The 16,924-nt window shown below is 38.8% G+C and overlaps 1 protein-coding gene across 1 annotated transcript in view; it reads left to right on the forward strand.

Annotated features, from left to right (window-relative positions):
* MYH15 (myosin heavy chain 15) overlaps positions 1–16,924 on the forward strand; it is a 46,324-nt gene that overhangs the window by 10,992 nt on the left and 18,408 nt on the right. Inside the window, exons 9-27 of the mRNA XM_042866811.1 lie at positions 350–442; positions 1,557–1,620; positions 1,715–1,813; positions 3,206–3,309; positions 3,716–3,854; positions 4,431–4,549; positions 5,622–5,771; positions 6,459–6,629; positions 7,311–7,490; positions 8,803–8,935; positions 10,764–10,831; positions 12,484–12,571; positions 12,797–12,914; positions 13,143–13,266; positions 13,925–14,061; positions 14,442–14,697; positions 15,124–15,366; positions 15,968–16,144; positions 16,631–16,776. Coding sequence (XP_042722745.1) covers positions 350–442; positions 1,557–1,620; positions 1,715–1,813; positions 3,206–3,309; positions 3,716–3,854; positions 4,431–4,549; positions 5,622–5,771; positions 6,459–6,629; positions 7,311–7,490; positions 8,803–8,935; positions 10,764–10,831; positions 12,484–12,571; positions 12,797–12,914; positions 13,143–13,266; positions 13,925–14,061; positions 14,442–14,697; positions 15,124–15,366; positions 15,968–16,144; positions 16,631–16,776 — 2,609 coding nt within the window. The remainder of the gene's footprint in view (positions 1–349; positions 443–1,556; positions 1,621–1,714; positions 1,814–3,205; positions 3,310–3,715; positions 3,855–4,430; positions 4,550–5,621; positions 5,772–6,458; positions 6,630–7,310; positions 7,491–8,802; positions 8,936–10,763; positions 10,832–12,483; positions 12,572–12,796; positions 12,915–13,142; positions 13,267–13,924; positions 14,062–14,441; positions 14,698–15,123; positions 15,367–15,967; positions 16,145–16,630; positions 16,777–16,924) is intronic.

Genomic DNA, 16,924 nt, shown 5'->3' on the forward strand with positions numbered 1-16,924 from the left:
GCATTTCACTGCAGTACTTGTCATAATCTTCAGCAGCCCATCTCCTCTGTGTGTTCACATGCGTGTCCCCAGAGACTCCATACACAGCACACAGAAAGACATGGTGATACCGTTCATGTGCAGATGGCATAAATTATAAAAACCTAAAGCAAAGCAGCAGAGAGCAACTGAACTGTTGAGGATTTTCAAGGACTCCTAGTCCTGGCTGTGCTGTTAGATCACTCATGCTGTGCCACCCCTCTGATGTGGCTAAACCGTTGTGGTAAGGAGGCTTTCTGCCTATAAAAAAAGCCGAGGCTGAGTTTTTGGGCTCTGTGTTTCTCAAGAGTATTTCAACCTTAATTTTTAGGGAACCTTGGAAGATCAAATCATTCAAGCAAACCCAGCCCTAGAAGCTTTTGGAAATGCCAAAACCCTGAGAAATGACAACTCCTCACGTTTTGTAAGTCCATAACCTAATGTGTTTTCAACAATGGCCAGTTAATAACATCTTTGCCATAATCCTTTCATAAATTGCTTCTAATTTTGTCTGCTAAAATGGTTGGGTTTTCTTCACGTGGAAGGAATAATGAAGAAGAACCTGACTAGGAAAAGATACTGAAGGGAATAAAGAGAAAAAAGCAAGACCTTCCCACTCTGCAGACACTCATAAATAACAATTCTCCTACCTTCGGTCCACACTACCTACCTTTTTGTCACAGTAAGCTATCCCTGCTCATTCTTCAGTATGGTTATAAGCTCGGGCCTTTCTCCTTGTTTCCATTAGACCTACAGGAGATCAGTTTGCTGGGGTACCCTTCTGTTACATTTGGTTGATGTTCACTCAGAGGTCCAAAAGATGTTGCATGAAGGATGATAGCCTGAATTTGTAGCCCATCTTTTCCCTAAGAAATCTGATTAAAACTGAAATTGGAAAGGGTCATGTAGAGAATCGGAGATTGTAAGCATCTATGGGAAGCTACACAGTTTTGTTGTAAGTTTTCCAGCTGGAATGCAGATTAATTTCAGAAAAGCTGATGTCTTTGAGCATGATAAATTAGGTGAAAGCTAGTTTGATTTGTTTTAAATTAATTTTTGGTATAAATATTCAAAATTAACAGGCAAATCAGGGTAAATAGCACAGCAACATTCTGACTTAACAGAGCATAAAAGTCAGGATTGCAGATAAGGGAGAGTCAAAAAAAAAAAAAAAAAAAAAAGAGAGAGAAAAAGAGCTAGAGCCTGTATGTCCTAGCCAGGCTTATTGGCTTACTGTTCTAAGTCCCACATTCCTGCAAAGCTGCAACATGAAGCTGGAAAACATGTGCTTTCCCATATCTCAGCCTGTCCAAAAGATGTGCAATTATCCTTTCCCCACAAGTCAATTACTTAGCTATATGTATAGACTCAGGCTTGGAAAACTATTATATCATTGTTTGGTATTATTGGAAATCTGCCTGTGCAAAGCCAAGGAGTTAGCATAAGCTAATTCTTTGATCCAAATAATTGCTTTCTTGTAACAACCTTTGTTTCCCTCTTTGTATTCACTAATTAAAATATTCTTCCGTGTGAATTAGGGTAAATTTATTCGAATCCATTTTGGAACCACAGGCAAGCTGTCATCTGCTGATATTGAGATCTGTAAGCACCAAACTCTCTCCTCTTTTAAAAAAATACAATTGCTCATATGAAAGTTGAAGAACTTTTCTCACTGAATTTCTCACTGTGCAACTAGATTTACTGGAGAAATCCCGAGTGATTTTTCAGCAACCGGGTGAGAGAGACTATCACATCTTCTACCAGATCTTATCAGGAAAGAAACCAGAGTTACTAGGTAAGCATTTAAGAGCCAGCTTTTAGCTGAATAGACTGGCTGAAGAGAGGCCAGGGAGTAAACTTGTGTTCAGAAAGGCCCTTAAGCTTCCACTTCTCAAATCTGAACCTCCACTGACGGGCTCTACTAAAGGTGGTGTTCCAATGGCCGCAACAAAAGAAATCTTTCTGTGGTGTACTAATTCAGGTACCCATCTCCTAATGCTCTGAATAAAACCTTCACTGGTCATTCAAGTAACACTTTTGTGTTCTAGAAACACATCTAGCACATCCTGTAAAATGCATTAAAATGTCACTATACTGCCACATTAAACATCTGATAAGCTTACTCTGACAGCGTGTGGTCAAGTCCCTGATCCTCTTAGCTTGTATGTGGCCTAATTAATTATGGGAAACATTTCAAGGAAGCGTTGCAATGAGATTCCTCTGTTAATCCCTGTGCTGGGAAAATGTGGTCCTTCTCATCAAGTGTCTGTGTACTTCACATCAGCACACACCTTTCTGGCCAGCAGGAGTGCGTCTGCAGGTTTTTGAAGAGACTGAAACCAATGGTAGCTTAGTTTTGTAGACAAGAAGCGTATGTCTTTGTACACGTGTGCACAAATATCTCAGCATAGATGCATATAAACATAGACAAATGAAAATATAAATAAGTGAATGCATATCATACTGACTACATTGCAAACATGTGGGCAGACTGTGATTTTAAAGACACGTATTAGCAGACATATTTACACACATACTTAGATATGCAAGCACACGTGTATACAAATTGACATCTAGCTTGGTCAAAGCTTTGTCTGTAGTATGGCTGAAAATTTCTGTGGATTTAAAGAAGCAGGACTCTCCCTGAAGTGCTGGAGCCAGCTAGCTTTCTAGAAAACAATTCTATTTTTTGATGTGAGGGAAAAGAAAAGAGAAAAGAAATAGAGCCATGTTCAGACTTCTGTTTGTTGAGAGACAAGAACCTTTTTCAAAGAGTCCAGAAACTCTTTATTTTGGGAATGTATTGTGAAAGAAGAGAAAAATCCTCTTTTTTCCTGGCATGCATCATACTAAAATCTTTTTCTCCTCTGTGTTTTTATCCCTACTGCCACGCAAAGCAGAAAGTAGAGCAATATAGGAAATGATTCTCTTAGTGTATTGCAAAACATGCTTAATAGAGATATATGCAGCATTCCTATGTTATTTTTATTCACTCTTTCTCTAAATCTTAGTCTTTGGACTGGAAAAGTAGAGTGAAAGGGTTTGTTGCTGTCACACAGTTGTAAAAAGCATTGCATTCAAGTTTATGTAAAGACAAATGTTTGTCTGATTTCATCCTTTCAGTCTGTTTTTTTGAGGGGTATATCCTGAGTAGACAGCATTTTTCATCTTGTCTATCCTTTTACAGATATGCTACTGGTCTCCACCAACCCATACGACTACCACTTTTGCTCCCAAGGAGTAGTTACAGTGGACAACTTGGATGACGGAGAAGAATTGATGGCAACAGATGTAAGCCTGTATTGATCTGAATCATTGATTGGGTGCATGGAGCCTAACTTGAAACTAACACTGAAACTACTGGAATAAAATGGAAGCAGAAATGGGTCTCAACTGCATTCATACTATGAAGGATGAAATCTGGTGAACTAGGATGCTTTTGTATCTGGCCTTGCCCTACATAATATCCAAGGCCTCAATGTTCTTATAATTTTGATACATTAAACTAAATAAATGTTAGATGTCCCCTTGCTCCTCAACTACTGCTGAGCCTTCAGAGTATTTCAAGGGTTGTTGTGACACAATGCCCGTGGGCAAGATAATATTATCTGCCATGCAAAGGTAGATTTTAGGACTGCAAGAAAAACATTGTCATTGAAGAATCACATGACAACATATCCAACTGTTTTATTCACAGCAAGCCATGGACATTTTGGGATTTGTGCCAGACGAGAAGTCTGGTGCCTACAAGCTCACAGGTGCCATTATGCACTTTGGGAACATGAAATTCAAACAACGACCCAGAGAAGAGCAGGCAGAGGCTGATGGCACTGAAAGTAAGAATAACACCTAACATTACTTCTTACATTCAAAATCCTGGTATGTATCATACACTGCATTGAGGAATAAGCAGCCTGTTTCATTCTACCTTGCACAGTGTAGCCACTGTTCAGCCAAAAGTGCTATTCTTTCATCTCTAGCAGTGGTTTGAACAATGACAAGTAACATTGCGTAGTAGAAGGTGAATAGATGCAGTCAGACCAACGCAATGAAACTCCATTTTGTAACCATGTGAACAAAATAATTGTGTGAAGTTGTTGCCTTAGCTTTCTCTTTTACATCTTCAGGTCTTGCTTCTTTGCATCCTTCAGCACCCTGAATAGTATAATTTCAACTGCCTATATCCATTGTGAAGATATGTTATTTTCCCTATACTACAAGAATTTCTCAAGTGTGTTACTAGCTGACCTCTGCTGTGGGAAAGAGCACAGGCACATCCAAGACGATGTATTACTAAATTAGCAAGGTCATAGCTTCTCTTTGGAAGTGGATGTACTAAACATTTTTTCTTGGCTAGGTATGTTTTCATGTTGCAGCTCGGATCCAGCTAAAACCTTGTTTCTCTTAATCAGGTGCCGACAAAGCTGCCTACCTAATGGGAATCAACTCCTCTGATTTGGTTAAGGGTTTATTACACCCTAGAGTGAAAGTTGGCAATGAGTATGTGACCAAAGGTCAAAGTGTTGAACAGGTAAGGAGAAAACATCATAGTATTTGGATACTCATTACAAAAGCCTTGAGGCTTCTGCAACATCTCAAAGATTGAAACAGCTGCAGAAGTATTAGCATACATGTGTTGCTGAACGCTGGATCCTCTAGTGCCTGTTCTTATTCTACATCCTTTCACTTGGGGTAACAGATGGTGAAAGAGCAGGAAATGGATAAAGAGACCTAACAAGGGAGTAGACTCTTTACTAACAAAGGTACTGCTCTTGATGGATTATTTTTCTGATGCATTTGTAATAGCCACTTAAAGAAATGAGGTGCAGTAAAAGCATGTGGGAATTGGTATCTTATTCTGGATTTGAATAGCTACCTAGAAGAGCTGATCCATGGATTATTTATATACTCATTCATTATTCATGTCATTTTAAGCTCTGTGTGACCTCAATCAGCTGAATATCCACTTAAGTACCATTTAATTTAGGAAACAAAAGTCCTTGGGTTAGTACTGCTGCAGACTGTAGCAATACTTTAGCAATACTTATAGCAATACTTTACTGGATGCTCCAGTATTTTGATTACAACAAAAATTGCCTCTCAAGGTACAGGCTCAGATACTAGACATCCACTGGAGAGAGTAGGTGTAAATGTGCATGCTACATGCATGCAAAGAAGAGACACAGGCAGTTCCTTTTCAAGTCTCCTGCTTTAGCATCGCTTCAAATTAGAAGCAAATGCCAATTAGTAACATAAGCACAGACCATCCCTATGGCCATAGTAGTTCTGGATATCATGGCTGCTATCAGGCCCACAAGCTTTTTTCATGACAGTTAAAGAGATTAAACCATTTGCAATCTTCTGTCTTTCTCTTTCCCAAAAGGTATTTACTAGCATTTTATGTACACATTTGTACATACGTGACTGAAACGTGTCTAGCAAATAAGGAGAGAAGCTGTACTGTATTAAATACGCCTTGGCAATTATAAGAAAAAATATTTGACTCTAAGTAGAGATTGAAGAAGGCTACTGTACTAAAATTCTTGTGTTCCTCCACAGTGAAAGCTGTTGTATGTAGTAGCACTTTGAAATCTGTGTTTTAGGTTTTGTATGCTGTTGGGGCCTTATCCAAGGCAGTGTATGATCGAATGTTCAAGTGGCTGGTGGTCCGTATCAACAAAACATTGGACACTAAGCTGCCAAGACAGTTCTTCATTGGAGTCCTGGACATTGCTGGCTTTGAAATCTTTGATGTGAGTATTAATAAAATAAAAGTACTAGCTCTCAGGTGGACATTTCTTCTAAGTGGACAGAAGATAATAAGTGCACGTGACTTCGCAAGATTTTTACATGAACAGATGTAGACAACACTCAGCACTCAGCACAGCTGGCCATGCTGATAGCTCCTGGGGAAGAAGGGGAAGTCAGCCTTTAGCAAAGACAACGTTCCACATTATTTGTGCTGAATTTTAAGACAGTGTGCTGTACTCACTTTCTCTTTGAGAAAAAAAGTATCCTCTACAGGGTATAGTATTTCTTCTTGTTTGTATCATGATTGAAAAATAAATAAGTAAATCATGTGATAAAAACATTTCAGTGTTTTAGAGGACTGGGATGGCATGTTGCTGAGGAGATGGCTTGTACATCCTAATTGAGAGATCTGAACAAATCTGAAAATCCTCACACCCCAGAGCATGGCATGAGGGAGCCAGAAGCCTGCTACTGAACTTTGTCCTTTTTTTCCCTTCAGTGTTATGCTCGATAGTTGCTCAATAGGTGGTGTCATGGTTCTATGTTTTTTTTGTTATTGGGTTTCAGTATTCCACCTCAAAACATCATGTTTAGTAGAATTTAGATGTAACCAGCTTTCCTCTTGCTCTTTCACCGAACCCTTGCTGTAGTTAACCGTATACAAATGCTTCTCTTTTTAACTCCTGCAGTTCAACAGCTTTGAGCAACTCTGCATCAATTACACTAATGAGAAACTGCAACAGTTTTTCAATCATCACATGTTTGTTCTTGAGCAAGAAGAATACAAAAAAGAAGGCATTGAATGGGTATTTATTGATTTTGGCATGGACCTGCAGGCCTGTATTGATCTAATTGAAAAGGTAGGTACAGGGTCCTAGGGTGTACTTGCTGGATTTTTTTTTCTCCTTCATGATATACCTCTGGAGTTGTCTTCAAATCTCAGGGAACAGAGCAAGATAAACAGCAGGACAAGTTTCTTTCTTATGGTAAATTCTGCATGCAATACAAATCAAAGGAAAATCAGCATTTGTGGCTATTTGCCTTTTATTTCAGTAAGCTTGCCACACAGAGCCAACAGCAATCAGAAGTTGTACTGGATTTTTTTGTGCGTGTGTTTGTGTGTTTGTTGCTATGCAGCCTTCCTTATTTTTTACTTCCTCTTTCTCTGTTCCTACTGTTCTCCTATTTACTCTGTTCCACACATGCTTAATGTCAATGGATATCTATGCCAGTCATCCTAGTTCCTCAGTCTGCCCTGTCAAGTCCTAGGAAGTTAGTCTGTCTTCTCCTGAAAGATGAATAATAAAATATTACTTGGTCCAATTGTCTTAAAATGTAAACTGAATCATTTCTGGAAGTCATCACAAAGACTCAAAGGCAGAAACACCCTCCTGAAAGCCAAAAGTGTGATTAGTGTCTTAACTGAAAGATTTCTTCCTCAGAATGAGAAGAAATTTTGCAGGCTTAAAGTTCCACTGGATCAAATTTAAAGTCTGCACAGTTCCTGCATTTTCCAACAATATTCTTTTTTAAATCAACAGCCATTGGGAATCCTGTCTATCCTTGAAGAAGAATGTATGTTCCCAAAAGCTACAGATATGACATTCAAAGCCAAACTTTATGACAATCATCTTGGCAAGTCACCTAACTTCCAGAAGCCCAGGCCTGATAAGAAAAGGAAATACGAAGCTCACTTTGAACTTCTTCATTATGCTGGCTCAGTAAGTTTCTTCGCTTGCAGGTAGATCTTATATTAGAGGGCTTCCAGGTGGGGTTTAGCCCAGGATGTGCAATGAAGGAGGGTGGGAAGGCTGAAGGGAGAAACAAAGGAACAGTGAGGACTAAGAGCAGATGTCAGCTCTCTCTGCCTAATTACTGCCACACAGTGTGATACCGTCAGCCTCCAAGACATCTGGTCCTTGGCTACACAGATAAAGGGAACAAACTGAGAGCTAGTAGCAACACTGCTGAAAATACCGTTTGTCTTTTTTACTTTTCCAATAATCAGATTAATGATTAATCAGCAGCAGCATCAAACTTTCCATCTTGATTCCCTGCACAAATGAACTAAGCCATCTCTGTCTAACCAAAGAATTTTAAAAAAAATTAAAAATTGGCAACACTTTTTACTTATGTTAAGAAGGCTGTGTCAGTATAGCCAAAGGAAATGTGGTTGATTTTGCTGTGAAGGTTTAGTTAACAGGCCTGCTGCTGATGAGGCAAAGAAATACAATCCAGTACTGTGACATCTGAGCCAAAATTTACCCAGTCTCAAAGCTGCTTTCAGACCAGATGGCAGAAAGAGTTAGAGAGGGATATAGGATTATTTTTTTTTTTTAAATAAAATTGACATTGATATGGAGGCTCAGTACAGCAGAGCTGGAGTCTAGCTGGTGCTGGTTTAAGATAATTTCAAAGTAGAGTTGAACTTCAAACTAACTTTCAATCTATTATGAGTAATGCCCATTCTTACTCTTCATCTGTAGATGTTAATGTATTCTGCAAAAAAAAAAGAAGAAAATTTGCATCCTCACGTGGTGCTGTTAATGGAACATATTTTCCCACTAAATACAGCTATGGAGAAGTCCAGGAGTTAGAATTTTAATCAAAATATTTCCGTTTAAAAAATCTTAATTATTCCAGTGTAGTATTCTGTTGTAAAGTGAAATTATTACTTGTGTGTTTTGTAGTTCAGCTGCTGTGGGTAGGGCTCCTAGAACGCTGATGACATGTGATATATTTACAGCCAGCCATGTGGAGTTCACAAGGACATGCAGGGACCAGAAAGTTTGGAAGGGATGTGAAGGATTCAGATGTCAGTTATTAGGAAGAGATATTCAGCAATTAGAAAGCAAAGAACTGGATGGAAAGTGGTGAAAAACTGAGTGACTGTTCCAGCTCTGAGTGCAGTCAGAATGTCATTGGCTTCCAGCTTCACAGAATGTCGCTGGCTTCAAGCCAAGCCATAAAGAGCTATTCTGAAGGGGAAAGCATTTGTAACCTTTTATTTGTATTTTCAATACCTTGCTGTAGGTTCCCTATAACATCATTGGGTGGCTTGAGAAGAACAAAGACCCGCTTAATGAAACTGTAGTAGGTATCTTCCAAAAGTCGTCCAACAAGCTCCTGGCAAGCCTGTTTGAAAGCTACATTGGTGCTGACAGTGGTAAGCAGAATTGACTCACGTGGATCTTCTTTCATTTCTGGAATGTGTGCTTGGAAATATATTTAAGAAACAAAACAATTGTATAAGCTGCAATTGAGTCAATGCTAAATGAGGCAGTGATCAGTTATTTAGATGTTCACAGCATCTGTAAGAGTCTGCCGTGCTATCCTAAGTAAGACACTAACTCAATTAGTTTAAATGCTCAATACCTCTGAGCAATTTTGGCAAGGAAATCTGTGTTGTGAACATTCCAGTAGGTGTTTGGGCATGCAGATGTTCAGATATGGAGGCAAGTGTTGCACAAAACATTCTGTGCATAAATACCTATGCACAAAAACAGCTCTTGTTTCCCACACTGTAGTATTCTTTGCTAGCCATCCTGAATTAAATAATAAGAGCAAATTTTTAGAGAAAAAATTGAAATATTTTGTTGGATTAGTGGTAAGAAAGTGACCAACTACCTTGGCCAAAGCAGCAGAACATTTTACAAATGCATCTTCCTTTTGGGTTGCTGTTGTTGTTGTGGATTTTTTTATTTTATTTTTTTTACAAGATTGGTGTTTGTCTGAGGATGTATTTAAGCTATATGCATTATACAGAACTGTTTTGATGGAGAGAAGACAAGTAGCAAGCATCCAGAAAATTGATGTTAAGTAAATAAGACTGGCATGCATTACAAAGATTCAGGCTCTTACGTCCTGAAGTTGCAATCACTTACAGCCTATTTATTAGTAACCTCATCTCTATAGATGATGTTGTCATGAATCATAAGACACTTGCTGAGGAAGCAAGCAGACTGCAAACTTCATAATATGGAGAGGAGATGGAGTTGAATATAAATAACAAAAATCATGCCAGTAGCAAATTCTTGTAAGTTATGAATGCCCTATTTGCCTATGGATATTCCTGTCTGTCAGAACACTACCTTGCTTTTATTTGGTATCAGGAGAAAAGACCAGCCAGCCCAGATTAGTCTCTTCCAATCTTGGCAGTGTCACTTTCAAAAGGGGGAGAGGATTTTGATAATTGCATCAAACACATCGCACTCTTCACCTCTCCTTTAATGTTGACTGCTGTTGACAAGTGACAGAATGCCAGACCTCCTGGGAATGATCTAATGGCCCAGTATTTAGAAAGCTGCAGCAATTGCTGTACATTTTTGGGTCATGCTTGCCTCTTGCGTTGTACAACTTCATAAAGGTCATGTCAAAAATTAGCATTCTTTTGGAGGACCAGAGTGATTTTGACTCTAAAGCTTTAAGCAAAATTCAGGCAATGCAAAGCTTCTGTATCTAAAATTATAAAATAAATATTTATTTCCCTCTATTTATTTCTGTCTGGGCAAACATTACTTGCAGGAGTTCAGTGTCTCATTAGCAGACAGTGTCTGTACAGTACAGCGTACAGTACAAATTCTCACTAAGCATTACTTTTTCACATTCTGTATCATTTCATCCAAGATAGTCATCCAACTACAAGCCACTCTGTGTTGTTAGCATTATTATTTTTCTGCCTTATTTGTATTTATGATCTTTCTGCATGACAAGTGATGATGTCCAGAACTGGAATGAAAATGGAATCCAGAAAGCTTGCAGCAATCTTTAACAAAACTCCTGATTATGGACAGAGAGCTGCTATCTTGTGATACGTAACACTTGATATTCAGAAGCTTTTGTATACTACTTGAACTCATGCAGCCATCAAGCTGTTAAGTGTGCCTTTCATTCGAAGGAAATTGTGCAACTAGGATTGTCTGTCTCCCATGCCCCCATCTGCACCCCTTACTGAGATACTGATTGTGATTTTTCACTCTTCTTTTTTTTCTTAGCTGACCAGGGTGGAGAAAAGAAACGCAAGAAAGGTGCTTCTTTTCAAACAGTGTCCTCATTACACAAGGTTTGTTGACCTCACTTCACCTAATGGTTAGAGTTGAGACAGTACTTTTGAAAAAGGATATTAAGGATTGTAATGGACAAAAGAGACTGAAATCCAATATCAGAATTTGATTCTGGGCTTGAGTAACTGGCTTATGATTACTAAGGGCCTGAAGCATCTCCCATATGAAGAAAGGCTGAGTAACTTGAGTCTGTACAGCCTGGGGAAATAAAGACTGAGAGGGCATCTGATAAAAATATCTAAAGGGAGGTGGAAGGCAAATGGATGAGGCCAGAGTCTTCTCAGCAGTGTGTAGTGAAAGGACAGGAGTAATGGCAAAAAACTTGAACATAGGAAGTTCTGTACTAAAATAAGTAAGAACTTCTTTCTGGTAAGGGTGATGGAGCTCTGGCACAGGCTGCATGGGGAGGTTGTGAGTCTCCTTCTAAGGAGACATTCGAGACCTGTGTGGACGTTTATCTGTGTGACCTACTGTGTGCATGTCTTTGGTCCTGAACTGATTACAAGTCATTTGCTTGTTCCTACTTTGTTACTGCTTCTAATGGGATCCCACCATCAGAATAATGGTGGGAAAAAAAAATGTGGGTAGGTATCTCCCACTGGTCAAATCATTTCATTTCATTAGTAGTTACTTTCCATGAAGTGAAATCACAGGAAATTGAGACCCATATCTTGCCAGATGAAGAACTGTAAAGATAGCTGACAGATGTGTTCACAGGTGGCAATCTAATAATCCACTAATAGAGGACACAAGGAGCTGCTAAGTACCCAGTTCACTTTGTCTCCTTTGTCATCCTGACCAGCATAGGAGAAATCTTCAGTTTTAACAGTCTGCATGATGATAATAAAATATATCACTTCTAATCTTCTCTATTTTTCCCATGCTGGAAAAAACACTTTCCCCAGAGCTTGGGATCACTTGCCTGCCTGGGAGATATCAGGTTGAGATTAATAAAGGAAAAATATTTGTCCAGGAAGACAAGAGCTTAATTTTTATGAGGAACAGATGGGAAATTTGAAGTGACAAGGCAAAAATGCAGTTCAGGTCAGTCTTATTAGGTGAAAGAAATGTGATACTCATGCAAAATGGTGTGAAGTCACTACATAAGCAAGATGGGATAAAAACTGTCACTGGGCACATAAGCGTGAAGAGAGAGTGCTGATGCTTAATGTCACCATAATCTTTTCTTACAAAACAGAGTTTAACATCAGCAATGTGTTAATTAAGTTGTCATAAACACAGCACAGCTTATTGAGGGTCTTCTTTTATTCATGTACCATTACCTGAAGAATATGTCCTGTAGTCAGTGTAAGAAGAAGAAATGCAAAACACTAGCTTTACAGGAATGTTCTGTGGGATGATATTGCATCTTGCTGGCACTACACATGGTTTGTGACACTTTTGGGGCTGTAAGTAAAATACATCTTCTTAAGATTTTCCTAAAGCAAATGTTGACTCCTACAATAACGTTAATTTATGCTTTGATTTATTTGAAATCATTTATTTTTAATGACTTTTTAAGCTCATAATCTTATTGAGGACTACTTAGAGAAATGACTTCAATAAGCTTAACCAAGAAACCAAAGAAATAAGTGATGAAAATTAAACAAAACCTTTAAAGCTCAATGTGTTTTTTGTATGTCTGTTCCAGGAAAATTTGAATAAACTAATGACTAACCTAAAATCTACAGCCCCTCACTTCGTACGATGCATTATTCCCAACGAATCAAAAACACCAGGTATGGAAAACACAGCTGTCTTAAAACCTCAGAATATTTGAACAACGTAATTCCAGTATTTACTTGCAAGCCCCCTGGAATGAATTTGAATATTGCCTATGTATGTGGTTCACCTAATCCCATGATGTTGCCCTTTCGTGAGATGACACCTCACTTTTTTTAGTTCCCTTGGTGAAATGAAGATTAAGCCCTATGGAAGAGTTTAGCTTTGTTTCTTCCCTGTAGGTGCAATGGATGCTTTTCTTGTCTTGCATCAGCTCCGCTGTAATGGCGTCCTGGAAGGCATCCGCATTTGCCGTAAGGGTTTCCCAAACAGAGTGCTTTATGCTGACTTTAAACAAAGGTAATGCAGAGCTGTGTTGTCTCCCATCCTGTCCCAACAGACAAAATAAGCAAAGCATGCCTTCTCATTTTTAATTGGAAATGTTTTATTCCATTTCAGTTTATTTTCCATTCTCTTGGTCTGAATGTGGAAGGCAGAACTCTGCTCTTGCGGTTGTGTAGATGCAAAGTAGGAAATTAGTCCAGGCCACTATGCAAGTTTCATTTATTGCTCCTCTGTTGTTAACAGGTACCGCATTCTGAATCCAGGTGCAATCCCAGAGGATAAGTTTGTGGATAGCAGGAAAGCTGCTGAAAAACTACTGGCATCTTTAGATATTGACCATAACCAATATCGTTTCGGGCATACTAAGGTAACCAGAGAAAGATGATTAATGAATGTGTAAAGAGAAAGGCAAGGGATCTAATCCGCAGAATAGGACTCTATGCAACCTCTGGTCGTGTCAGTTAATGAGGAGTTGATAATATAGGAACTAGCAGTATAGCAGAAAACCAAAATTAATTTTAAACTGTGCTAGAGAAAAGTTATTTCTCTAGCTTAAGCTCCCAAAAAGCTTGTATTACAGCAACAGTACAAACAAACACAAGAGCAGCTGATATTCCATGCTCCCCAGTAAAATACTAGCTCATTTGCACCATGAGGTCAGCTGCAGCTTTTTTAACGAAGCTGTGTGACATGATCCCATTAGTAGGGACCTGACTGTGGTTTAGCTGACCTGCACTGAACCCTGTCACAGCTGAAATGTACTTTGGAGAATGTCAATAAAACAGTTTCACTTATTCAAAACTAGGAACATGAGATTTGATTTTAAAGAAACAGTGGAACAGTGCAGTCCCTAATGAAAGTACCTTATTTCTTATTAATGCAAGTATCATCTTATTTCTTAATAAATGTGCCAATAGAACTGCCATTATTCTGAACAATTACAACAATGTGTGTATAGCTAACTGCTGGTATACTTTGGAAGAAAACTAATCACTGTCATCAAATGGCATCTGTGCATGTACCAGGTGTTCTTCAAGGCTGGTCTGTTGGGTCACCTAGAAGAAATGAGGGATGAGAGACTTGCAAAGATCCTAACGATGATCCAAGCAAGGGCACGTGGCAGACTGATGAGGATTGAGTTCCAGAAGATAGTGGAGCGCAGGTATGAAGCCACCCTCTTCAATCTTAGCGGATAATAGTCATTAGCATTTAATTATATCTTGAGTAGAGCCATTATTACTGTCACCAAGGCTCTAACTAATCCTAAATTAAAGGTTTAACATTCATGTCTGATAAAACTAATAGCAACTGTTTCTTGGTTACCTGAAAATGGGATTTGGAAATTTTTCATGTCCCTGAAAATTAAGAGCTACAGAAAACATTTCCTGCATATGTTGGAACCTAGAACAAGTTCCCAATATAACCAGGGAGCAGAGCTGTAAAACTGACTGAGAATGAAAAAAAAAAAGGAAAAAAAAAAGGGTATCTCATTTTCTAAATTCATGCTAAGCATTAGGGGATTTTGCTTTCTTCCTTAAACAGGGATGCCCTTCTTGTAATTCAGTGGAATATCCGTGCCTTTATGGCTGTGAAGAATTGGCCCTGGATGAAGCTTTACTTTAAGATCAAACCTCTTCTGAAGTCTGCAGAAACTGAAAAAGAGATGGCCAATATGAAGGAAGAGTTCTTGAAGCTGAAGGAGGCCCTGGAAAAATCTGAAGCAAGGAGAAAGGAACTTGAAGAGAAACAAGTCTCTTTAGTTCAGGAAAAAAATGATTTGCTACTGCAGCTCCAAGCTGTGAGTAGACGTATACTTATGTATTCATCAGATGTACTTTCAAGATCAAAGGCTTACAGACCATGATATTATTTCTGTTCAACTAAAATAAGCTGTTGGTCTTGTCAGAGTCTTGCCAAAAAGTAGAGCAGATAGAAATTGTCATGCTCTAGCATGAAACTAGGTGGACTAACAATGCAAGTCTTATCAGAGTTCTGTCCAAAGCAATTTCTGTTGTATACAAAAGCATAATTAGAGAGGCATACATGACTAGTCATTCTCAGCACTCTATTGTCCTGCTCTGTTAATTAATTGTTGGTCTTGTTTTCTGAAGTCAGGAATAAAGAATTTTCCCTAGCCTTGATTGGATCAAGCCCTGTGACTGCTTTACAGGATAGATGAGAGATGAGGCAGTGACTACTTGATCTCTTTCTTTTGCCACCCCAGGAACAAGACACTCTGGCAGATGCTGAGGAGCGATGTGACTTGTTGATTAAATCCAAGATTCAGCTGGAGGCCAAAGTCAAAGAGCTGACAGAGCGAGTTGAGGATGAGGAAGAGATGAATTCTGAGCTGACATCCAAAAAGAGAAAATTGGAAGATGAGTGCTCTGAGCTCAAGAAAGATATTGATGATCTTGAAATAACACTTGCAAAAGTAGAGAAAGAGAAGCATGCCACTGAAAATAAGGTACCTATTGAACTTTGCCATATATTCAAAAGAGGTCAGGCAAGGATTATCTTTATGACAAGATCTACTGGTCTTCTTGACAGCTTTATACTCTGTTACATAGGCCACACCGAAGGATCAGTACACACAGAGTCATTCAAACTTACAAGGGAAAATCAGTTAGTCTGAGTTTCTCTTTTTCTGAAATGAGTTTGCTGCAACTCTTCTAAAGAATTATGTCCAGGTTTGGCATTCTTAAGTAAACAATTTTCTGCTGTAACCTTGAGTTCTTCCAGCAATTTTTCTGGGGACCTCTTATTTTTCCCAGAGAGAATCAAGAGCTATAATCCACCACAGAAAGAGTAGCACTGGGGAAAAAAAAAGTAAAAAAAAAAAAAATATCAATGCTTTTGATATAAAAGTCTGCAACAAGGACTGCCACATACTGGCTCTCTTGCTGACAGTTTCACAGAAATTGCCACAAAGGGGTGAAGGGAAAGACATCCCTTTCTTTTCAATGTCTTCTTCCATACAAATTCACTAAGAACATTCATTTGAACCAAGTTATGATAATCCCTTTCTTCAGAATCCTACAAATACACCTCCTTCATCCTCCACATAGGTGAAAAATCTGACAGAAGAAATGGCGACTCTTGATGAGAACATCAGCAAACTTACTAAGGAGAAGAAGTCCTTGCAGGAAGCTCATCAGCAAGTATTGGATGACCTTCAAGCAGAGGAAGACAAGGTCAACACACTGAGCAAAGCTAAAGTGAAACTGGAACAGCAAGTGGATGATGTAAGCTGGCTTGGACTTCATTTTTCTGCATGCTTGTTTGTCCAACACTAACAGTTTTCATGAGTCTGAAATGTCATAAAGCTTTGTCCTTTCAGAATCAATCATGTATTTATAAATGCAGCTCTTGTTGAATTGTCTGCAAAAAATAAAATGACAGCAACAACGTGAATCTTATCTTCATGCTCAAGTCTCTGAAAGGAATGTAATAAAAAAGGGAAAATCTACTCCATTTGCATTTGCAGTGTAACTTGACATGGAAGCAGAACTTTGCTACAAAGAGAACTGCAATGCTTACTCAGACATAAAGCAGGGACTAGTCCTTATATTTCTTTAGCTCATATGTCTATTGGCTGCACAAGATTGTATGCCTACACTTATGCACTTCAGCACTTGCTAGGGCTTAGCATGAAGATGGGCTTAGTATGCAACTGACTGTTATAAACAATCTGTGTTGAATATATTTAATGAATGACTTTGTACCTAAAGCTTGAGGGCTCACTTGAACAAGAGAAGAAAGTGAGGATGGATCTAGAGAGGGCAAAACGCAAACTGGAAGGAGATTTGAAGCTGACCCAAGAGAGTGTCATGGACTTGGAGAATGATAAGTTGCAAATGGAGGAAAAGCTGAAAAAGTAAGACATTTTTTCTGTTACACTAAGTAAAGCAGCACAGTTACCACTGCCTGATGTATTCAGGTGTGTCACTGTGGCCTGGTGGTGGCTTAAAGGAAATTTCATCACAGATGAGAGAGTGATGGGGAGGAAAATCACTGTTATTTGT

Source organism: Lagopus leucura, unplaced genomic scaffold, assembly GCF_019238085.1.
Source record: "Lagopus leucura isolate 7727_CA_CO unplaced genomic scaffold, USGS_WTPT01 Super-Scaffold_100001, whole genome shotgun sequence".
Taxonomy (NCBI): Eukaryota; Metazoa; Chordata; class Aves; order Galliformes; family Phasianidae; genus Lagopus; species Lagopus leucura.